The sequence below is a fragment of the Geospiza fortis genome, unplaced genomic scaffold, assembly GCF_000277835.1.
Source record: "Geospiza fortis unplaced genomic scaffold, GeoFor_1.0 scaffold213, whole genome shotgun sequence".
Lineage (NCBI taxonomy): Eukaryota > Metazoa > Chordata > Aves > Passeriformes > Thraupidae > Geospiza > Geospiza fortis.
This window is the reverse complement of record NW_005054399.1, coordinates 141,620-166,296: the sequence shown is the minus strand read 5'-3', so window position 1 is coordinate 166,296 and position 24,677 is coordinate 141,620. Positions and strand designations below refer to the sequence as shown.

Here is a 24,677-nt window from a genome sequence, read left to right as displayed (position 1 = left end):
TCCCTAAAAGCACTGTGGGACCACCCCAGCACCCAGGATCAGCCTGGGTATGCACAGCCATAGGTCCTACCCAGCTTCCTCTTCCTCCTGGCTAACAGAAGAGCCTGGGAGTGGCTGAGCCCCAGCTCTGATCACCACTCACCCACTGATGATCTCCTTGTTCTCAGCTCGGATGAAATGCTCCTTCTCCGGTGTCAGGATGCACAAGGAGAACTTCTGCCCTGTCCGGCCCTCCCCGTCCACCACGTCCGTGCACTGGTTCATGTTGATGGTGCCCTGGGGGAGGGTGGTTGGCTGCAAGGGAAAGGAGAAAGGAGCAACTTTAAGGAGAGAGAAGAGCAGAAGAGTGCAGAGCTGAGCCCTAAAACCTCTCCTGGAGGACACCAGGATCCTATACACCAAGGTGATTTGCCCACAGGTAACCAAGATCCATCTGTGTGCCATGCCCAGCGCACAGCAAAGCTCTGTGCCACACATCTGGGGACACAGACCAACCAGTACAACTCCTGCCACACCAGGCTGGTCCACTGCTGCCACTAAGGTGCTTCTCCTATGCCAAACACGCAGGGAAGGATGGGTGCCCTGTTGTGGCACCTGGACACCGAGGAAGGGCACCAAGTGGCCAGCTTTGCTCTGCAGCTGCAATCCATCTGGGCTGGTGGGGTGACACCTGGGGACAGGGATGGCAAAGCAGCAAGGTCCCACTGTCCTCGGCACAGGATGGCACAAGGATAAACAGACAGACACAAGCACCAGTTTTTTCCATTAAAATTAAAAAAAAAAAAAAACCACGGAGTTTGCCAGGGAGAGACTGCAGCATGGAAGGGACCTTGCTTGGTGCTTCGTGGGTTTTCTGAACAGTGTCACCTCTCAGCCCCATAGCTCTAAGGAGACCGGGTGAAGTGGGACAGGTGGTGGCCCCTGTGGCCCAAGAGGACACTGAGGGACATCCAGAGGGGTGTCAGCACTGACAAGAGCTGACAGGTCCATCTGGAGCAGCGCTGGCTCATCCGATTACAGCGTATCCACCCGTCCCCAGTGCCTGCAGCCCTCCCCCCCTGAGCCACTCCACGGCTCCCATGTCCCCAGCCTGCCTGTCCCCACCAGGCTCGGTGACACTGGGGTCCTTCCAGCATCCCAGGGCAAACGTGCACCTGGGATATAAATGACTGATGGAGATATCCCTCTGAGCTGCCAACAGCACCAAAGGAGGACGTAAAGCAGCCTGTGGACACCTCCTCACCCTGCCAAAGCCTCCTTGTGCCCTCCAGATGGCCGGGCCAACAAGGAGACAGATTTCTGGCAGATGCTGTTAAGGTTTTTACCATGGAAACCAGCTCCCCTGCCAGCAAAACCCCTCCAAAAGCAGCCTGTGCCATGCAAAGAAAGGGCGACAGGAGAGAGCTCAATGGCCCCAGCCTACAAACCCAGAAAATTCAGATCAGTCTCCCAGAGCTCCCAGTTTAGCCATCTGTGGGTGGTGGGAAATAGCCCCTTTCCCCAGGAAAAAGGTTCTTCCCTGCAGCTGTGTCCCTGGGCGGGAGCATCCTACGACAGCCCAGGGGTGGCAAGGAGCCATCACAGGTGCTGCAGCACTGGGTACATGAACTGGACATCAAACCCTCCTCTTCTCCTTATGGAAATCAGCATCCAGAGACCCCCCAGGATGGAGGGAGGGAGAGCAAAGCCCAGCCCAGACCCCAGCAGGGTGCATGCCCAGCCTCCTGCCCTGCACCGCCACGGGTAGTCAGCTCCTAAGAGGATTTTTTTGTCTTAGACAACAAAAATAAAACCCCGCTTTCCGGGAGCTATAAAAACCCAACGGAAAAACTTTCTCCTGTTCCAAGTACAGTCTTAGAAAAGTTTTTGTCTTGCTGGCCTCTGGCAGAGACAAGGCCTCCAGGACTGTAAGGTCCAGGTCCAATCTCCTTCCCCTCCCAGACCAGTTTTACACCAGGGAATTCAACAAAGACAGGGGGTGAGGAGGGAACCCCACAGGGGGATCTTGGGCCACTCAGTCCCCTGACGCCCTGTAAGGCCCCAGAGGGATTTGGCAGGGAGCTGGCACAGGAGGAGAGGAAGAACCAACACCCTGCAAGGCCATGGCAGTGCAGGGTGGCTGCTCCTGCTGCCCACGCCCAGCCCTGACCCAAGCGTGCCGGGAGCAGAGGAGCCGGTTTGGGGGCTGGCCCTGCAAAGTGGTTTTGCCACTCAGCCCTCCTTGTGAAAGGTGAATGCTGGCATCTTGCACAGCCTGACACATGAGTCTCCATCCACCACTGCACCTCTGAGCCAGGACACCAGGAAAGAGCTGGAACAAAGCTGGGAGTGACCCTCTTCCACCTGCGGCCCCAGGGATGGACCCTCCATCCCACAGCAGCTCCCCTGCACCCCACACCCCTCACCAGCAGATGAAACCTGACAGACCAGCAGCCTCACTAGCTTGGGATGTAAATTCCTTTACACCATTTGTTTCCTTCCTTGGAGGCAGCACAGGCACTTTGAAGTGAAGCAAAATGCAAATGGTGCCTGGTGGAAACGCGTGTGCACACACACAAACTGCACCAAGGAAAAGGGGATGGCTTGGACCCCTTCTTCACCTCTGAGCAGCTGTTTCTGGGCTGGAGGGTTTCTCAAGGCTGGGGAACCTTGGAGAAGGATGAGCAAAGCTGGTCTCTGGCCAGGTAAAGACTGTGTGGCTCCAGCAGTTGGAAGGGAATAATTAAATAAATGCAGAAGCAGAGAAGTGTTGCATGGCAGAGACACCAAAACAACAGGGCTAGGATTTCAACCAGCCCTTGGAAGAGCAGATGCTTTGATACAAGGCTGAACCCAGCATCAGACTCCAGGGTGGCTTCGTGTCTGGGTGAAGCAGGAGTGGACACTCAGCCTCAGCTCCTGAATGCTGCCAGTCTCCAGCTGAGGGACAGCCCTGTCCCCAGGTGCTGGCCCTGCCTTTGCCCTCTCCCATGCTGCTGGGATGGAGCCCACAGCTACCCCAGAACTGGATCTGGTGGCTGGGTGTGTCATTTAAGGGTAGGAGTGGAAGCAGAGGACATCATTAAGGCCACCACCAGCAGCTCTCCTTGAGGCCACCAGTGCCACCAGGCGCCTCCAGCCCAGTCACTCAAGCAGTGCCTGTCCCTCACCAGCACAGGAAAAGGAGCACTTGCATCACACGAGCAGCTCCAGCTCTCCAGGCTGCCAGTACCAGCAGAGGAACCAGAGACAAGAAACAATTGAGTTGCTGTTTCCCTCTGGAGTGACAGATCCCTATTGACACACACACGTGCTCACAGTGTCCCTCTCCATAACACACAAAGCCTATAGAGAGCTCTCCTCCTCCTCTTCCTCCTCCTCCTCTCCCTCCCCTGGGTGCCCAGGCCGTGAGTCATGCCAGACTCTCCACAACAACAGCCTCTGGATGAGATGCAGGGACCTTTGGATGGATGCTCCTAGGATGCAGAGCTCAGCAACTGCAGCAGCCCCCTCCCTGGCCACTGGAAAGGAGGGAAAGAAAGAATGGGGACCTCTCAGAAGCTTGAAGGAAGAAATCCCAAGCAGAGCATTACTGCATCCTCCTGCACACTGCTGGATGCTTCGTGGGTGATGAACTACCAGGTACAGGAGCTGATGCTGTAAACCAAAAGGGTTAATCTGCAAAGTCCCTCATTTCCATAAGGCATTGCAGGGCTGAGGTAGAAAACCAGGATTATTAGAGCTAGAAAAACAGGATTCTTTTGATTTTAAAAATTCTGATTTTTTTTTTCCAAGGACTTTCCCTGTAATTTCTAACACATAGGGATCATAGCAGCTTGATACAAAATACAAGGGAGCTTTGCTCAGGAGCTGTACACAGGATGTTTGGAGCAGGTAACCCCAGGGTCAGGCTCCTGAGGAGGGGCTCTGCCATGGCCTCCATGGGGCATGGCCAATGCCCAGCCCGTTGTCCAGGGCTATTACACAACGTGGGTTGATGAAATCTGGAACACAACCTTTAAAGAAAGGCGATGGGGCAGGGGGGAGGAGGAAACCAAACAAAAGGGACATTTTACTTTCTGCCAAGAACCAGGAGGGGAAGAGAAAAAAAAAAAAAAACCCACAACCATTTGTCTATCTCGCATGGCAGGCTGGTTGCCTTGGCACCGGGGCCTGGCTGGCCCAGGGGAGATCACAGCTCTGCTGTCCCACTCTGGGCTCAGGATCTGGCAGCACTGCCCTGGCTCCCAGCACTGCCCTGGAGCAGCAGCGAGCCTGCAGCGCCTGGGGAAGAGACATCCACGCTGCCTCCATAAATGTGTCCTGACAAATGTTAATTCTCCCAGCTGAAATATTCATGAAGGTGGCTGCCGAGTGCTGCTCACTCACAGCACTCCCCAGTGCTCTGCAAAGGCAGCTCCTGTGTCTGCTAAAAGCTTCCCCCATCCCAGCGCCTGGGCTCAGCTGATCACAGTGCTCCAGGCAGGATGCAAACAGAAGGGAGCAAGACTTTGCTCTCACATTGTCACAGGCACATCAGGGCAACATGGAGACAACCACAGCTGGGCAAGGGCACAGACAGAGCTTGGACACGCAGCTCCCAGCACCAGCATGGCACTGGGACTCTAACCCAGAGCCACATCCACCATTCCCACCTGGAGGCCATCAAGACAGCACCAACTCCTTGGAAAGTTATAGAATTCTAGAAACACCTCCAACCATTAACCCATGGCATTGCCAGGTCCTCCACTAAACCACGTCCCTAAGCACCACATCTGTGTGTTCTTTGAACACTTACAGGGATGGTGACTCTACCACTTCCCTGGGCAGCCTGTTCCTATGCTTGACCACTCTTTCATTACAGAATTTTTTCCTAGTATCCAACCTAAAACTCCTCTGGAGCAACTTGAGGCTGTTTCCTCTTGTCCTATCACTTGTTAGCTGTGAGAAGACACTGACCCACATTTGGACACCACCTTTCAGGGAGTTGCAGAGATCCCTTTTCAGATGTACAGTCACCCCTTTTCAGCCATGCAAGGCGAGGCATGACCTCCTAAATCCCAGCTGGGGATGCAGCTCCCAAATCCCAGCTTGGGATGCTCTGTGCATGCACACAGGGCTGGCTCAGCCTGCCCTGAGCTGCCCAGGTGCCAGGCTAGCATGGCTGGCACAGCAGCAGGGCTTTAATGAGCCTTTTGGGCTTCCTGCCACCAGGCACGAGGCTCTTGACAGGGCCACAACGGGGCTGGAGTGCTGTGGTGGGCAGATTTATTACACTTATAGATCAGCTGGCAGGCTGAGCATCCTGGATTTATTAAATTAGACAAAGAGGTTGAAAACAACCTCTGTGGGCTCTGCAAAAGGATGGACTGGAGGAGTCACCCACTGAAGGGCAGCAGAAGGTTGTGCTCCCACATCCCCGTGGCAGATCTGCTTTCCCTGTGCCATCCAAACAAGAGGCAGGTATCTTTTCTTGCCCACCTGAGCACACCTTTCTCACCTGCAAACTTCCCTTTCACAGACAGAGGCACAAGCAGTGCTCTGCAGATGTGGCCTTGGCACCTGCCAATGTGCCTCTGTACTGGCAACAAACTTGTGCCAGCACAAGAAGGGGATAGGACACTTGCCCTGGGGTGCAGCCAGCAATGCAGAACATCCCCCAGATGGAAAAATGCCACAAATGCCACTTTCCCCAGCCCCACCACAGATTTCCCCACTGTTGACCCTGGGTTGCTCATCACAGGTGCTGACAGCCAGCTCCTGGGATTTGTTTTGCTGAAGGAATTCCCCATAGCCCCAGATCACCCACCCCAAGGAGCTGGGATGGGTTAGCAAGTGCCACACACACCTGTCTCTGCATGCCAGCCCCTGAAGAGCCCTCCTGAGATTCCACCAGGACATAAAACAACATCAGCTCCCCTTTTGCCACTGGGATGGAATTTTCTTCCTCAGGGAGCAGTTTGAGAAGGGGGTGAAGTGCAGGGGCTGGGCAGGAGAGTTCAGCCAGGGGCCGCTTTTAAGCAGAGTTGGTGTTTATGTCCACAGACAGCGAGTCTAAACACTGAGCGAGGCCGGGAGCTGCCTGCAAACTGGCTGGGTGCACCCCTGGGCTCCTCTCCCACCCAGTGCCACCTCAGCCAGGCATGGCCAGCACCCATCCCAGGGCAGGTTTGGGGCCACACATCCCATTTGTAGCCCCGTCCCCATGGGCACCCATCCGGCCAGCGGGTGCTGGAGCGGAGCGAGCCCGGCCCGGGCTGTGCGGAGGCTGGAGCCGGCTCCTCTTGGCCTTATAAGGCTATTTTCGCACTGCTCTTGCTGCTCCCAGCTGCTCCCCACTCCAAAGCAGGGTCGGAGTTGGCAGCCAGAGCCTAGCCTGCCTCCTTCCTGTTAACCTCTTTACTGCTGAGAAGCCTCTGCGGGGTCTGTGCATGGTGGGAACAGCCGTATCCAGTCCTGGCACAACCACCCGTGCTGGGCAGGGAGGGTCAGCAAACCCACTGGTGGTCACCAAATGGGTTCAACCTCCCTCAGCACTGGTGTCTGACCCTCTAGGTCCTCAGCAGTATGGACAAATCCAGGAGCCTTTCAGGGAAGCTTGCAACCACAGATACGCACATTCCACTTCCAAGGCTGCTTGAGAGGAAGAGGGAGAGAGATGCAGAAGACACTGGCACCATGATGGGAAGGACAGCAAGGTCCTGCCAGGGTGAGGTATCCAAAGGCTGCTCTGAGCTGCCATCCTGGCTGTTTGTGGACCAAACTAAAAGCCAAACGTTGTACAAAGAGCTCAGAGTATCCGCTCAAGCCCTATCCCAACTCTCTGGGGACCAAAGCAGAAGCCCAGAAATGCACAGGCATTTGCCAGTCCTGCAGTGCCAAAGGCACCACCTTGCAGCCCTGCAAACCCAAAAGTTACTCTTTCCTCTTGCTCTATGGGATTTAGATGCATTTAAAATGCAAAATGTCCTCCTCCCCGCTGAGGAGGGGGGCGGGAGGAATACATGATAACAGATCCGACCCCATCTGCTCACAGCTGCCAGCGTGGCATCTTCTCTGCTCCCAGATGCACAGGCACAACAGCCAAGGGGGAAGCAAATATCTGCAGCCTTCCAGCAAGTTGTCATGGTAATCAGCCTGATGGCAAAAACCCGGCAAGACCACGGACAGACCAGAGCTTGGTGCAGAGATCATGACAGGAGTTTCCTGGAGAGAGAACTGCAGTTGTTTGGAGGTGGGAAGGAAAAACGGGCTTCATTTGCATCTTGATACTTGAATCTTAAATTGCACTGTTCCAAATTGGCCTTGTCAACTTTATCCTCCACCCCCTCGGTGTAGGAGATGAGTCCCAGGTGGTCCCTGCACCGTGTGCCAGGCACACATGTGCAGGAGCTCAGCACCAGCTCTGCGCTCACAGAGCCTCCACAGCAGCAAGGGGCTTCACCAAACACCAGCAGCCACAGCTCCCTAAGGTCACCCACACACCAAGATGGCCATACACACAGTGATGCCAGTTTTGGACACAGCTCAGGAGGAGGAAAGCTTGGATTGAGGCAGGATGACTCTACCCATGTTGGCCAGCCCCAGTTCCAGCTAGAACTGGATTTCTGCTTCATGGGGGTGAGGGAACATGACCAAGGTAATTGTCATCCAAGGAAAGCAGAAAATTAGATCAACCAAATCCCTGTACCTCCCACTAAGTAAACCCATCTCCCAGCCTAGAGAGAAAGGAGGGACAGATCACCTCCTCCCCAGCCATCCCACAACCTCTCCTGCAAATGCAACCAAGCAGAGGAATGAGTGCAAAGACACAGGGACAGACCGAGCCATCAGCAGCATCACAGCCATGAAGAGCCACCTCCAACAGCCATTGTTGGAGCTCTGGATAATTTCAGGCCCTGCAGTCACCATGGCGCGGTATCCCATCTTCACTCCCCAGGACTCTCAATACAGGTCTTGTACTGGCACTCAGCAAATGCAGAGGAGGAGATGACAGCCCTGGAGATCAGCAGCACCAGATCCACCGGAGGCTCGGGCAACTCCCACGGGCGCAGATGCTTCAGTGGAAGTTCTTGAATCCGGCCAAATTAGTCTGGAAATCTCATTATTCCCCAGCACCGCTCTTATGAGCTTTGCAGAGCTTCCTGCCGGGCTGGGAATACCAGCAGGCCGGGCTCCCAGGGCCCGTGGGGTCTGCAGCTGGAGGTGTGAGGGTTGGCCAAGCCTAAGAGGTTGGCTTGACTTGGCCAACCAAGCAGCAGCCACATCCTGCACCCCACACCCTACAGAGAACCCCACACTCACTCTGAGCTGCTTCCAGCAACTTCCAGACCAGCTTGGACCCTGCAGACCTTCCCAAAAGTCGAGGTGATGGCTGGAGTTTCCCAAACTTTGACCACTGGCCATCGCACCAAATGGTACAAAATGTGAGCCCTCTGGGCAGTTCAAGGAGAAAAGTTCCCAACAGGCACACACACAACTGTTGTGGGGGAAGGAGACCACCCAGCAGCAGCGTGAGCTGGGCTTTGCTGCCACAGGCACGATATGGTGGAGGCACTGACACTGATAGCAAAGAGCTGTCCTGGCCAGGCAGGCACCACCAGGTTCACAGGCAAGTGGCACGTGGGGTAAAAAGTGCTTTAAATGCCCAGGAAAAATTCGTGACTAACACATAAAGCTGCTGGAACTGTCCCAGGGCAGCAGCATTTTCTCCCTAAACCTGCTGCTCACATCTGGCTCCTGTAGAGGAGCACAGGGAGAGGAGGGAATTCATAGCCCTGTGCTGCTCCCAACCCCTCCTTTGGGAGCAGCTGTGCAATCCAGCAGAGGGGAGCAATCTGGGGCTCGAGCACGTGAGGGGGGTGAGCACAAAAGATTTCTCCATGCTCCATGCCTGGGATGACAACAGTTCACCCCCCTCAGCACTGGCCTGTACATGGCATTAACCACCCATGCAAGCCAAACAACCCCTCCCCTCCACACATCTGCTCCATCCATAATCCCTGCTGTCCCTCCCCTAATGGGAAAGCAGCCAGGAAAGTGAACCAAAACCCTAATTATATCCCAGTAGCTCCCCAGTGCCCTTGTGATCCCTGAGCCTTTATCGATGTGATCGCAGCAGGGCTGATGAAATGTGGAGGAAAGGGCCAAGGCTGGGTGTGCTCCAAAACCCCACCTTTCTCTCCAGTCACACCATCACAACAGGTGGAAATCCTGCATGAGGTCAGGATGCTGCTGGGACACTTCTAAAACCACGCTGTGTGCCTGTTCCCTCTGCCTCCTCTGCCCAAGGACCAGTCACCCACAGCAAAGGGAACTGGGAGGAGAGTGGGGACAGCCATGGGTCACAGTGGGACAGCAGCCCACGGCCTCACTGCAGCTTCCCAGGGCTCTGTTTGGCCATAAAATCATGGAGAGCCACAGCACCCAAGGCCTGGGGGGTGCAAGAGCCAAGACCCCTCTGATCATGCCACAGAATCACAGAATGGTTTGGGTTGGAAGGTTCATCCTGTTCCAACCCCCTGCCATGGGCAGGGGCACCTTCCACTATCCCAGGTTGCTCCAAGCCCCTGGGTCACAGTGGGACAGCAGCCCACGGCCTCACTGCAGCTTCCCAGGGCTCTGTTTGGCCATAAAATCATGGAGAGCCACAGCACCCAAGGCCTGGGGGGTGCAAGAGCCAAGACCCCTCTGATCATGCCACAGAATCACAGAATGGTTTGGGTTGGAAGGTTCATCCTGTTCCAACCCCCTGCCATGGGCAGGGGCACCTTCCACTATCCCAGGTTGCTCCAAGCCCCATCCAACCCAGCCATGGACACTTCCAGAGATGCAGCAGCCCCAGCTCCTCTGGGCAACCTGTGCCAGGCTCTCCTCATCCTCACAGTGAAGAATTTCCTTCCTGCATCCCCATGGCAAGGGGTGCCATGGCAGCAGAGATGTGGCACAGCCATGGAGCGCATGCCAGGAAAACACAGGGGGGAAAAAAACCTCCATGGAAGGTGGGACCTTCCCTGCTTTCCCCAGCTCCTGGAGCACCCCAAGCTCCACACGCAGCACCTCTCTCCTCCAGTAGCACAAGAGGAGCTGTGCTGCCTGCAGGAGCAGAGCACAAGGCTGTTAACACACCCACAAACCAGCTCCTGGATGGGATCCTGCAGGAAGGAGGTGAAGGGTAAGTGAAGTTGCAGCACACGTGATTTACCTATGGTAATTTCAACTTTCAGCAAAGCTGTCTGGCTGTTTTATCTCGTTGCCTGCTTGCAGTCAGACTTCAGTGACTGCAGGAAAGAGCCTCCTCTGTTGCTTTGAAGAAACAGGGCAAAATAAAAAGATCTTACAAAATACATGTCACCAAGAGCACATTCACACGCTGTTACCTGGTCCTCCATAAAGGAAAAACAGTATTTTGATTTTTTTTTTCTACTTTTGTATCTTGCAGCCCATGGTAAGTAAATGAGCAAGACCAATAATCAAATATGCCTGGAAATTCTAATTTTTCACCAAAAATGCCTTAAAACAGCAAAGACAAAAGGAGTAAGACTCCTGCGAAACCCCTGCACTTGGTAACCCTGAGAAAAGCTGTTTACAAAACCTCACTGAAGACCTCAGCTTGTCTCCACGCAAGTTTTAACCTGACGTCCCTTTTACAGCCTCCAAACCTGATGAATAATTCATAGCCTGGGATAAAGCAGAAATATCATATTCACCAATGCTTACCTAACAGAGAAACAAAGATTGCAAATAAGTAATTTATTAACCCCAAGCCATGTTGCTGCTTGAACAGAGGGCACAACTCGGGTTTTGGTGGAAAAATCACTCCTGGGCCGAGGCAAGAACACACTGAAACCCCTCACTCTCACCATGCTCCAGCACAAACACGCCTTGTCCTGGACTCTGTGAGATGCCAGTGTGGGGAAGCCCCCCAAGAGCAAGGCTGGAAGCTGCCATCCTCCTCATCCTCCTCCTCCTCCTCAGGGGTCACAGCCCCCCCTGCTGCAGTGGGAAGCCCAGAACCCCGCACTCGCCCACGGCTCCAGCTGCTTTCTCAGGCATTCCAAAATTTGGCCAGAGTCTCTTTTTGCAGCACGCCCCCCTCCATGGCTGGACGCCTGCCTAATTGTGTATTTATTTATTTCTGCATTTTCCCAGCTCCCTGCACACACTGGCGCAGGGTGGAGGGTGGGGCGGGGAACCAAGGCCGGCTCCCAATGCGGACCCAAAAAAAATTAAAAATAAATAAAAAAAAATAAAACCAAAAAAGAGGGAGTGCAGCTCCCCACATTCCCCGGAGGGTGGGAGGACGCCGGGAAGCGCAGGGCTGGCTGGGAAAGGGGTGGGAGCGGGGGCAGGAAGGGGGGACGCCAGCGGCATCGCCCACCCCCTTCGCTTTGTGCTCCCCCCCCTGCCAGAAGCTGCTGCTGCCTTTCTCCAACCCACATATGTCATGTCAACAATCAATGAATGCAGGATCTCTGCCGGGGAAAAAAAAAAGGGGGGGAACGCGCTTTGATTTTTGGAGCAGCTTTGTTGCCTTGTTCCATTCATGTCCTCATCCTCCTCTCTGAGCTGTCACTGAGGGGTTTGCAGCACTGAATCCCACCAGTCCATGCCAGGATACCTCATGATCCTCAGCGGGAAGAGGGATGTGCCAGCTGCTGGGATGCTGCTGCTTCCAGGAGCAGGGAAAGGGATGCTATCACCCAGCATCACCCAGCCTGAAGCCCACAGCCCACTGGTGGTCCTCACCAACCTGATACGGTGGAAAGAATTAAACCCAGCCCCATCCCCACCACATGGCTGCAGCTGGTGGGCTCAGGGTTGTTCTGCAGGCGCCTCGTTTCACATCCCCTCGCCAGCACCAAGCAACAGCAGGGCGAAAAAATTGAGTTTTTGTTGGTTCCTTGGGTGGTTTGGTCATTCATGTGTGCACTGGCATGGTCACCCAGGGACTGGGGGATGCTTGGGAGCCCAGCACCGCCCTGGCTTGGAAAGAGCTGGGATCAGGCACCCACCTCTGCCCCTTCCTCTGCTGCCTGGGGGGACCACGGGGCCCATGCCAGGGTAACTGCTCAGCCTCAGCTGTGCCATTTCACTGCCAGCCCTGACATCTTCCCTCCTAAATGCCATCAGAGCTTGATTTCCACAATAATCTTTTCCAGCAGATACGATTTTTCCTTCACCAAGAGCCCGCAGCCAGGCTGGAAGCCACAGGTCCAGGAGTCACAAAGGAACTCCAGCTGCTGCAAGTGCCTGTTTCACTCTGCCCCCCACGAACAAGATAAATGCAATCTAAACTCCAACTCGCTTCCCTTGCTGCTCTGGCACACGTCTTCTACAGAAAAGCGCCGAGGGATGAGGAGTGGGGAAAAAGCAGAAGGATGGAGCCACTTGAACCTGTCCTTGCTGCTCAGCCTAAGAGCAATTCCAGCTTTGTGGCTCGCCCTGCAGAAGACAATAGGGGCTGTGTTGTTTCCAGGAAGGAAGCACCTGGGCCAGGTCATCAAAGCAGCTTGTGTTAGGAGGTCGCTGGCTGCATCCAGCTTTCAACTCCACTTTCATCCTCCTTCTGCCTGTTAACTCTCAAACCTCCCACCGCGGATTGTTTCACACCGGGGCCTCTCCTGAGAGGGTCCTGCAGCCATGAAATGTCCTTCTTGGGGGGCTTGAATGTGGACAACAGTGTTCTCCAAAGCTCACAATAAACCCAGGCACTTTTGGGGCCCCGATGATGGTCCCTGGCCATTGTCAGTTGCCAGAACTCATGATGAAGCCATCCCTGGAAGAGAGCTTCCTGTTCCCTCAGCCCCCTCCCAAATTCTCCTTCTGCAGCTCAGCAGTTTTACCTTCCCAAACTAAAAGCCAAACTAAAAGACATAAACCAGAAGAGGGTTCAGCAAATGTAGGGAACCATTCCTGGAGGAGCCTGGGGTGTCCTGACAGCAGAACCCACCTCCTGCAGCAGCTGGGGCCAGACACTTGGAGCAGAGAGAAATGGGAAGACATGAACACCCCATAGTCACCCTTATGGGATCCCCACACCCAACCCCAGTAATGACACTTCTATCAGCATCAAGACAGACAATATAAAACCACAAGTGAAGATTTGTGCATCTTCCTCTCACCCCCTTCGAGGCTGCTTGGTCCTGACTTCAGCAATGCTCCGGGGAATGAGTTCCCAGGGCTCCCTGTAGGCTCATGGACTTTTTTCCCCCAAATGAGTATTGAAAATTAAACACAACAAATTCCTCAAAGATCTCTGAGCTCTGTTCAGAGTCACCAGCACTCGTGCTGTCTCTGCAGCTCCTCTAGAGCAGTCACAAGCATGCACTGTGTCCCCTCTCCCTGGTGTCCCTTTCCTGCCCAGCTTCCCTGAAGGAGAAAGGATCTCTGCTTCCCAATTTTCCCATCATTTCCTTATTGCTACTGCATCATCTATGACATACACACCAAATATCCCACATAAAACCTCACAGATCATCATCCACCCTGACTTGACTACATCCAGTCTTGGAAAAACCTGGGATGGGGGGTCCCTGTCACTGTCTGAGCCTCACACAGTCACTCCCACCCAGCCTTTCTGTCTCTGCTTACTTTAAATTTCAAACATGCTTTGATTCAAGCCAAAAACTTTTTATGCTAAACAGAAACTGAAAGTCTTGATCTGGCAAACAGAGGCACTGGCAAAATTGTGTCCATGGGGGGAAACCACTGGGGATGAGGGGAATGGGGTTTGTAAAGCCTGGTACTCCCACGGAGGAGGGGGCAGGGAGAGCTTGGAAACACTTAAATGGCAAAATGTGTGGAAAAAGTAAGGACAGAGAGGCCAGGATGTTTAAGGTTCGTTTTTAATCCCTGCCAATGAATTTCAATTCTGTGCCAAAACTGAAGTAAACTGCTTTGATCTAAAAAGGAGGGGGAAAACACACACACGGGCTCTCGGCTTCTTAAAACAATACAGATGACAAAGGAGGTAACTACAACGAAAATCAACACAGCACAGCTCTGCTGACAGTGACATCTTAAAATGCCCCTTTCCTCCAAATAAAGAGGTGTTTGGAGGGGGGTGAATTAGGAAACAATAATCACACAGGTCTGTGGATCACAGCATCAGCAAGCATGCATCCCTTCCTCTGATCCCCCTCCAGCTGCCACCAATGCTTGCACCATTCTCCTTTTTTACCCATTTATCAGTTCCTTAGGTTTCTGTGGCCAGTAATGGGGCCTGGGGCCAAGCAGGTCTCCAGATGTGACCCCACAGCCCTGCTGTGGAGTGCCAGACCTCCCACCTCTGAGCTGGCCTCTCTTCTCCTATTTATACACCCAGCCCAGGGGTCCCACTGCTCCCTAACCACTCCCAGATGCCAGGCTGGCCTCGCTCTCCATCTCACCCCAGCCCCATCAGCTCCCTCCTGACCTCCCTCCCTGCCATCACAGGCTGGAGCAGGGATGTCTGCTCCATCGTACTGAGGTTAATGACATTATGATCCATCTGAGTTCCTGATTTAGGAGCAGGCCCACCCTGCTGTGAGCTCGGGAAGGGTCTGCAGCACCACCATGGAGGACACAACCATCCAACCCCAGGAATTCTGGTATTGAGGCGGCTGACTACTGATTCAAGCATCCTTCTAGATCCCTTCCCAATTTCACAAAGCAATTTGACTCCAGCAAGTAACAGGAAGGGTAGAGATAGAGCTCACACATTTCACCAGACACAGACTGAGGTCAGCTTGTTGCAAAATGGGTATTTCATGCACAGGGATGCTCCCCCTGAATCCCTGCAGGGAAACTAAAAGAGCCCATCCAGAAGATGCTCACACCAGTGAGTTTGAGATGCTCCCAGACAAGCTGAATTTTGTCCTGTTTTCAAACTAACATATGCACAAAGCAAAAAGCCTCTAAATTAATAGTGTCAGCTACTAAAAGGAAGCCTGATGTGACATGAGAATACCCCCAGGGAGGTTGCAAAATGCCAACCTAGCATAAATCCCAGCTCAAGAGGAGCAGCACAGGGGTAAACTGAGGCACAGAGACAAGGCCTGGCTTGGACATGCAGTGATTCATTAAGAAGCTGGCCTGGAGATCCAGACCCACTCCTCTGACCTGCCCCAGCCATGGACCTGGATCCATCCCCAGCAGAGCTTGAGGCCACGGGCCCACCTGCAGCCCCAGGGAGGGACATGGCAGAGCTCTCCATCCCCACAAAGCCCTCCTGCCTTCCCATTCCCACGCAGGCCGGCTCTATTTATAGAGACCTCGGCCGCTAATTATAGATCACAGCAATCAAAACAAAGGCAGCCAAAGCTCTGCACTTGCCACTCGCTGGCTCTGGCCCCTGAGCCCTGCATTATTCTTGTGGCAGCTCCCAAATCCCAACCAAAGCCTCCCAGACCGCCCCAGCACCGCAGTGCCGGCTGCTCTCCCAGGGCAGTGGTTTCACTGGAGACCACAGGCTGCTCCACCAGGAGAACTGAAACTTGTCCTTGGACACTCACAACACAGCAGCTCAACCCCAAGCCTGTTCTCTCCTGCTTTCCCTCAGTAAGAGTGGCTTTGTCATCCTCCAGCTGCTGCAGAGAAGCACCAGCCCTGTCATCATCAGTCCCAGCACGAAGGTTTATCAAACAGCAGGAGCAAGCCAGCATGGGATGGATGTTCAGGATGGGAAGGCATCCCCAAGTGATCACACAACCTCCACATCCACCCACAGTTGGAAGGCAGGAATTTCTGCACGTCTGAGCAGGCTCAGCTTAGGCAGGGCTCAGCAAAGCTGGGAACAGCTGCTGGCATGGTCCCTGCAGAGGGAAGGGGGTGCAATCTCCTGGGCATTCCCAGTGGCCAGGCTGGATCTGGGTGCCACCAGCTGCACCCAGCCTGAAAGAGGGAGACCCCAGGGAGAGAGTCTGGCAGCTCCGCCTGGTCTGAGGGGATGAAGGTCCAGAGCCAAATTCTCCCCATCACACCCATCATCATGTGGAACTCATTTTGTTTTCAGACTGGAACCATGGCAGAGCAAGGACAGACAGAATGACTGACACTGAGAAAGAAGGTGGCCAAGCAGGAGCACAGACTCAGGATCAGCTCTGGGATATCCCTGGGGAGGCCTCAGGAGAGAACAGGACAAGCAGGACAGCTGGTGCCTGCTTGTCCCACCTTCTATGCCAAAAATGCTCCAATCCAACACCAAACTTTACCCATCCCATGGCCCAGTGCTGCCCCATTCCACAGTCTCTGGGTACCACAGCACCCACATCTCTTAGGACTCCCAAGGTCTCCTCAACCTGGGCTTGTGCTTTGAGCTGCCCCTCCACACCCACTGCTCTCCAACCTGCTGGGAGCCAGGAGCAGAACCTCCCTGGCCAGGCACAGGAATGTCTCCACCAGCATCACCAGCCCAGGACTCCCTCCCAAGCTCACTCCTCTCCCCAATTCCATTTTTAATAAGAGCAGAAATTGCCAAACCCACAAAATTAATGTCTGAAAGGTTCAAGCAGAGCCACTCAATCCCAGCCTGCCACTGCCTGGGAGGTCTCCTGCTGCGTCAGACCCTCCTGGGATCCATCACACCACAAGTGGCCATGGGGCAGCGAGTCCAGGAGCCAGCACAGGGCTGTCACACTGCCCAGGACACCATCCCATGCTGCACATCTGTACCTTCCCTTTTTTGTCTGTATTTTTCCACTTTCTCCCTTCTCAAGGGGAAAAAGCCCTGCAGGTGCCTGGAGAACTGTGGGCCCCTGTGGCACAGGGCTGGGGCACTGCCTGTCTGCTTCTGCCCAGATGTGGCAGAACCTGGGGCAGGTCAACCTCCTCAAGATGCAAAACAGCAAAAAAAAAAAATCCAGCTTGTTTTTCCCAGCATTTCTGCACCTCTACCCTCAGACTGGGGAATCTCCCTACTCCACCCAGACACAAAGCACCCTCCCGTCAATGTAGGACAGGAAACAGCAGCCCAGTGCAGAGCCAGGCTGCTGACACTGAAAATGTATTAAAGTCTCCACTGCTCCTACCAAAGACATTTAAATTATTTAGGGCACTTGGACCAACCCCAAGTAAAAATACAAACAAACACAGCATGAAACCTGAGCCACACTCGCCGAGCCTCCTCATTCCACGGTGCCCTCACAGGAGGTACTGGAGGAGGACCAAGGCACACTGACCTCTCAGGGAGCCTCCCTGCCACAGACACAGGTCCCCATGTGTCCCTGTCCCACAGGTGTGCTCTCTCCAGCTGGCTTCCTGAGCCTCCTGCCCAGGCAGATCCCAGCACCTGAGTGCCCACTGTGCCAGCCTGCTCAGCCTTGGGCACCCTCCCGTGGGCTTCCAGTAGCCAGCAGGATGGATCAGCAGTCCTGGGTGCTCCTGGGACTGACCTACTGGGCTCTTCAGCCCCACTCTGCAGCTCCCAGTGAATGGGTTTGCCTTCCTTTGATCCCCTTTTACTGCTGGGAACAGTGCTGGTGACAAGCTGCAGCTCCAGGGCGTTCCAGCTGACCTACTTTCCACGGGCATCGCTAGGCAGGACTCCTTCTCGGACACTGCCAAGGTGATTCACCACATCCAAAACCCAGCTGGCACCGGGAAACTGGGCAAAAAGGAGGGGGAACAACCTTGGGGACCCCCTCCAGCACTTCCTGTCAGCGTGGGATCTGTCAGCAACTGCTGAATCCCGTGCCAGGAGGGACTTGCACGCCTGCGAAACACCCACCCATCCTCTGCAGTGTCCACTGAGCTCCCACACAAACCCAGCCTGGCAGGGAGTCAAACCCAGCGAGCACAACTTTCCTCCAGCTTGGCAGAGCACTCCAAGGGCAGCAGATAACCCAGCTGATCCCCAGAGCTGGACAGAGCCAGGCAGCACTCACCATCTCGTCGAGGGCATAGCGCAGCAGCCCGTGCTCGTAGAGGATGAAGAACCGACGCTGCCATTTCTGCAAGAGAAGACATCAAGGTGGGTCATGACACTGCCCACCAGCCCCTGGGCCTTGCTGGGAGGACTGGAGCTGCACATCAGCTGGCAGGGCTCTGCCAAAGGTCTGTGTGCATCAGCCCACATTGCCCAATGCTGACTGCCTTGAGCTCTGGCAGCCTCGGGACTTTGACCGTTCCCTGGGGAGCCTGTTCAGAGCCTGACCACCCTCTGGGGGAAGAACGTTTTCCTAATATCCAAACTAAACCTCTCATGACTCAGGTTCATGCCACGAATACTGGGGATGGATCCCCAAACTAAATGCTCTGAGCCCTCAGCTTCATCCTGCACCATCTATTCCAGCACCTAGTGCTGGGGGGTGACAGGGTGTCATGTCAGATGTCCCCCAGCAGCACATGAGCTCAGTTTGGATGGTGGGTGCACTCCTGGCATGGCTCTGCCCAGGCAGTGCTGGCACCACGCTGGCAATGCTGCCTCTGCAGCTGCACAGCAAATTAGATTGGAGAACTGATCTGGCTGGAAAACTGCCTTTTTTTTTTTCATGTGTGCCAGGTTGTTTTCAGCCAAGAGCAAAAACTGGTTGAGCAGGCTGAAATAAAAAAGTCCTGGATTCATAGCCCCAGTGCAGCAATTCTTATCTCACTTTTCTCAGCCCTTCAGGCAAAGTCCAGGGTGCTCAGGGACAAGCAGAACTAGGGAGGACCTTGTGGACCTCCACAAGCCCCAGCTTAGCAGGTAGCCTGGGTTCTAGGGAGACCTGGCTCCCATGTCCCCTTTATGTCAGGCCAGCAAGCCTATGACAAGCTGTGACTCCAAATAATGACCCATATACCCCAGGCTGAACTCAGAACCCAATTCTTGTTCATTCGGGAACGATTTTTTTATTACAAACAGCTCCCAAAACATTTTGGCTGCGTGACAGAGGGTTCACGGACCATTGCCATTCCTCCCACGCACAAGACAGCCCCATCCTGGCAGCCTCAGCAGCAAGCTCCCTGCAAGACAAGCTTGGGGACAGGCTGGAAGTCCTCGTCACAAGCCAGCAGTGAAAGGAGCTCAGCCTGGTCACATCCTTCTGAGCCTCACACCCCCCAGGACAGGAAAGTGGGGGATGCTCCAACCCCACAGGATGCTGCTGTTTCTGCCAGGCATGAGAAACCCCTTTGGGAAGGAGCTGAGTGTGTCCTGCTCTGTCTGCAGGTCACTGCTGCCAGCACTTGGCTTCAGAGCTCTGCAGGGTTATAGCAAATGGGAACCACCACTCAGCCCCTTCCCTGCTGCAGGACCTGCCTGACATCGGCATATCCACACTAGGGGATGGGATGCAGCCTCCCTCTAGAGCTCTGGGCATGCTCATGACGAGCTGCAGAAAATAAAGTAGCTGTTTCCAAGCCCCAAAGGAAAACTAGGAGCTCTTCTGATGGTCGCAGCACAGCTCAGAGTCACACAGCCCACACCCCACTGGCCTGAGCGCCTTCCTGGCAGCATGGCACGTGTCAGGCAAACGAGAGCAGCATCAAAACATCAAAAAGCAAAAGCAACAAGCAATAAAATTGCACAGACTGAGCCTGACCCGCACCTGCAGTGTCCAAGGCTGCTGCCCAGCACGGGAGACCTTGCATCCCAGAGAAGGCATTCCAGCCTTGCTGCCAGAAACATCTCCCAGCTTCCTGGTTTGCACAAGAGAATGGGAGCATGGAGGTGCCTTCAGCACTCTCAGGGTCACAGCCACCCCCATGGGCAGGGACAGCCCTCGCTGCTCCTCCTGCCACCCCCACCAACGTCATGGGGAGGGGATGTCTCAGCTTCACTTACCCGGGAGCGATGGACGGGGTTATCAAAGTCTGTTCCTTCCGGGGCCAGCAGCAGCCAGCCACCATAAATGGGTTTGGCCTGCAAAGAAACAGCAGAGAAACCCTCACTCACAGAGGAAAATGGCTCAACACGGATCAGCACCACAGGGAATCAATGGTCAGGAACCACGGAAAACTGCAGCAGCCCCAGCACGAAGGCAGCTGTGTGAGCTCAGCCTCCCGCACGCAGGCAAACTCAGCCTTCCCAGTGCAGGGAACGTGGTGTCTGATGGCAACCCGTGGTGTGACACACACTGTGTGCCAACGGGACTGAGACGAGGACTCGGGAGGAGGCAAAACCCCAGGCACAAACTCCAAACACAGCTGCTCCTGCATGGCACCGTGCCCGGAGCACCAAGCTCCGGCAGAGCCCATCCCCAGCGCAGCTCTTCCCGTCGCCATCGGCAGCGTGCCTCTCCTCCAAAGCAAAAACACACTCCAAAGGAGAGCTCGATGTTTTCCGTTCGTTAATTAAGAGAGGAAAAACTACCCAGTGCTGGCAGTTCTCCAGCTCCCAGCCGCTTCCCGTGCTGTGCACATCCAACTCCTGCTTCCCTGCAGGGCAGCCCCTGCCAGCCCGCTCCCCCCAGCGAGCACGCAGGAAGGTCAGAGGCAGGAGGAGGGAAAACAGCTCATTCAGCCAGCCGGGAAGAGAAAGGGAAAGAATACTCGGAAAGAACCTTGCAGCACTGCCACATGTCAGTGGAAAGAAAAATATCCAGGCTCTTTCCACTGATGGCTGGGATGCAGAAGTGGCCAGGGTGAAGCTGACCCACGCCATGGCAGGCGGTGGGATGGGGATGGGCACTGGGCATGTCCTCCCACGCAAACTGCGGGCACCGCTCCCACTGCCTTGTCAAGCTGTAAACGATGAGCCAACACCTGGCAAGGGCTGGGGCCAAATCCTGCTGCAAGAGTGGCAAGACATTGCCACACCAGCAAGGCGGCTCCACAGATACCAAGAGAGACCAGGAGGGAGGAAACCCAGAGCAGAGCCAGCTCCAGGAGACCCTGGGTCTGGGAACACTGCTTTCCACCATGGAACATCCATGCACGTCCATCCCGGCCCAGCCAAAAAGTCACAAGGACACACACTCCCAGCTCTTCTCTAACTGATTCAGTTAATCTTGTTGCTTTCATTCTTTTCTGTTCCTTAAAGTTTAAAACTGTTTCCAATTCAGTACCTCCCCTAGATTCCTCCTGCCAGTTTCTGTGGTTTTGTAATGTTAAAAAAAAGCTTCCCCTCTGGAAAAATCCCTGCAAACAATAGAAGAAACTGCCTATGCACCAGAAACTGTCAAATGCATGAAGCACTGAGTAAGCAAACTGGAAACACGCCGGAGACCTTTTACTGTTTATAAAGTAAAAAGAAATAACAAAATCTCTTATCCCCTCCACAATATGACATACCAGCTCGAGGTGTTGCTCTCCCAACAGCTGGGAAAACATGATTTGAGAAGACCTTCCTTCCTTTCCCCTTTAAATGAGATTTAAACCAATGAAAACAAAGCGCTGGGATTGGGATCCAATTTGGGGGAGTTATGGGGGCCCAGGGCACCCCTACACCTGTTCCCACGACCCCACTGTGGGCACAGAAAGGCGCCTGCGTGCACCACCACCCTCCCTGGGTTTGGCAAAGGGCCCGGAGCCCCCCGTCACCCCTGCCCAGCTCACCTGGATGCCGGTGCCCTGCTCGCCCGTGGCCCCCATGCCACCTGCCGCCCCGCGCCCCCACCCAAAGCCGCCCGTGACGCATCCGTGCCCACGCCATGGGAGGGCTCCGGAGGGAGCGGGGATCCCAATGTTCCCTGCCATGCTGGGATGTGGCCACGGCCACCCGTGTGGCCTGGGAAGAGCCCAACATCCCAAATGTCTCTTGTGTTTTACAGTGCAAAAGCAGAATTGCTAATCACTACTGATGAACCATCAGAGACCCTTCAGTGGGTCACTGTGACAAGAAATGGGGTCCCCGAATTCCCGTGAGAGCACACGGGGTGAGTGCTGAGCAGCTGGGGCTTGGGAAGATCTTAGGAGTGGCCTCCACCATGCAGGAACAAGAGGATGACAGTGACAACAGCACGTGATGTCCCCAGCGCTTGGCACCACGACACGAGGACAGCACCCTGGTGATGCTCCAGACAGCCCAGCTGCAGGCAGGGCTCAGCTCTCCTCCATCCCCCAGTTTTCCCCTCTACGCCCCAGCACAGCTCCCAACCAAGACCAAGTGTTCAACCCAGCAAAGCCCCATGAGCAAAAACTCTCCTTGACACAAGCCACAGCACTGCAGCCACCCCAGCCACTCTGAGCACCCCACAGCATCCAGCCTGTGTGACAAGCAGCAGGCAGGTCCCAGTGACACACCAGGAACAAAATAACTGTGAAACCAACAGGGGAATCATCACCAGGGCCAGCAGCAAGCAGCCTTAACCCAGTATTACAGGCATGAAGTCCTGCCCTACCCCAGCCTGGCTCACACCCCCAAGCAGACATTAATTTGCCTTCAGCCATTCCAATTTTAGCTCAAACTGTCTATAAATAAACACCGAACACCTGAAATATACACCCTTAACACAGAGCACAGTCATTTCTGTACCAGCATCATAGAAAAACCACCAGTGGGCTACACTTATTCTGGCAGAAGCATCCAATTCCAGATATTGAAACCAAAATAGCTGAAAGGTATGAATTAGAGCCAGGCAGCGTGGGCAGCCTCGTTCCACCCATCAACAAATGAACACGCAGCAGCGCTTTTTAAAGCCAAACCAAAACAAGCTCCTGCTAAAACCAAGCAAATGCCCAGAGAGATACAAGCCTAAATGAAAGGGATATGAATTAGCACACGAAGTGTCTGAAATAAGCTCATCACACCTGCATTGGAATGGCCCTGCTGAAGCAAGGTTTAAAATAAAACCGATGTGGGAGGCAGGTCCCGGAGGGTACTGGAGCACCAGGATGGAGCTGGAATCACACGTCCTTTCCACTGGCTTGGCTTCCTCTGGAAAGCTCCTCAAGAGGAAGAAAATGCAACAACCAGCACTGAGCAAGACCTCCGAGCAAAAATTCCTTCTTCCAAGGAGATTTGTCCAACTTCACATTTAGGGATGGTGTTAGAAACAACCCCAGGGTTCCCAGGATGCCTTTGACCACGCAGGGCCCTGCTTGCCTCCTGGCAGCTCCGGTGATATCCAAAGGGCAGCTCCACGTAGTTTCTCCACAGGTAGCAGCCACACAGGGTGCTCAGGCACTGGGTGGGTGGCTTTGCTTTTATCCAGAAGGTACCTGGCCGGAGGGTGAGCCACAAAATGCTGTGGGAGAGCAGAGTGGAGAGCGGCCATTGATGGAGTTGGGGTGGGGTGACGCTCACCCCACCATCACGTGAGAGGTGTGGCTGGTTTGCAGCCCCACGGTGCCCAGCCCCATCCCTGGGACTGCTGGAGGCTGACTCAGGCAGAAACACCCCCACGTCACCACTCTGCTTCCTGTCACACCTCTGGGAGCGTCCAGGTATCGGATCCCACCTTTGATCCGACACTGGAGCTGGGCTCTGGGGCACACCAGCACCTCACCTGCCTCTCAGGTCGCTGTTCCAACCACTGCTTCCATCCCCTGAGCCCACAGTGCATGCAGGGGGAGGACGCTGCCTCCAGCCCAGCACCGGCAGCACGGCGGGTGGGAGGAAGCGGAGAAGGAAGCGGCCCCAGCTGGGTTTACACAAAGCTGTCAGACTGCTGTGCTGATGCTGCCCAGGCATGGACAAACCACCCCAACCAGCTCCACCAGCACTGGGAACACAACTCCCAGCAGATGGGGAACTGGGCTTGAAGGACGTGCAGAGCCACTCATCACTTCCCAGAGCCCAGGCTGATACAGGAACCCCTGCACACCCCCAGGGCCACAGGGCAACCACTTCCAGAGGGCAGGATGGGTCACAGGAGTGCCAAGTCACAGGGCTGGAGGTGGGCTGTGACACCAACCAGCTGCCTGTTGGACAGGCTTTCACACCTCCTGTGTTTTTGATGGCACCTTCAGCTTTTCCCTCTCCACACAAACCAGCCAGGCACACAGGACCCAGCAGAGCCACGCGGTGCCACCCCCACAGTGCTGCAGGAGCTCACTGCACAGGGTGGAACAGGAGAGTTGTACCAACACCCACATCCCCTCTTAGGGTCCAGACTCAACCCCACGGCAGAGTAGCCCCATCCCTGCTGGGGTGCTGCACACCTGGGTGGGCTGGGATGCCCCCAGAGCCTCTGCCCACCCACCCCACATGTTCTGAGGGAAGCCCGAATCCATTGCCGGGAGAGACTCCTGGCTCGGAGCGCGTGGCGGGAGGGATAATCTGTTTAGGCTGCCGGCAGACGTAATCAGCCTGTCTCGGGTGGAGGCAGGGCTTGTTTTGTTCAGGCTTGGCAACTGAGCGGGAAGGGGAAGAAAAATGGATTGCTGCATCGGAGCTTTAGGCTCTGCCTCCAGCACTGGGAGCAGGGAGCCCCGTGCACCAGGGAAGTGATACCAGGGCTTCCAGCAGCCCCACAAAAAAATGATGTACCCAGGCTGGGGGTGGATCCAAGGCAGAACTTGTTCCATCACCTTTATGGGTCAGCCCCAATATTCACCAAGGAGCCTCCGACAGCAGCGCCTGCTGCTTCCCACACCCAGGGGAGCACAATGGGGTGACAGCTCTCATCCAGACCCAGAGAGGGGGGACAGTAAGGTCATCGTTGCCTGTGTGCTGTCTCCTGATCCACTCAGAGCTCTCCAGAGGCAGGGACCCGTTTCTGGCACAGTTCAAGGAGAAAGTCATCACAAATACTGTGGTTGCAACCTCAAAATAGGAAATCTGGGCTGTTCCAGCTCCGCTCTGCTCTCAGTTTTGCACACCTTGGAGCCAAGAGAACATCGCTGATGGATGAGTC

At 54.9% G+C, this 24,677-nt stretch overlaps 1 protein-coding gene across 1 annotated transcript in view; it reads right to left on the bottom strand.

Annotated features, from left to right (window-relative positions):
• Positions 1–24,677, bottom strand: part of MPRIP (myosin phosphatase Rho interacting protein) — a 73,535-nt gene that overhangs the window by 41,831 nt on the left and 7,027 nt on the right. The window contains 3 exon segments of the mRNA XM_031061056.1: positions 143–294; positions 17,844–17,909; positions 19,724–19,801. Coding sequence (XP_030916916.1) covers positions 143–294; positions 17,844–17,909; positions 19,724–19,801 — 296 coding nt within the window.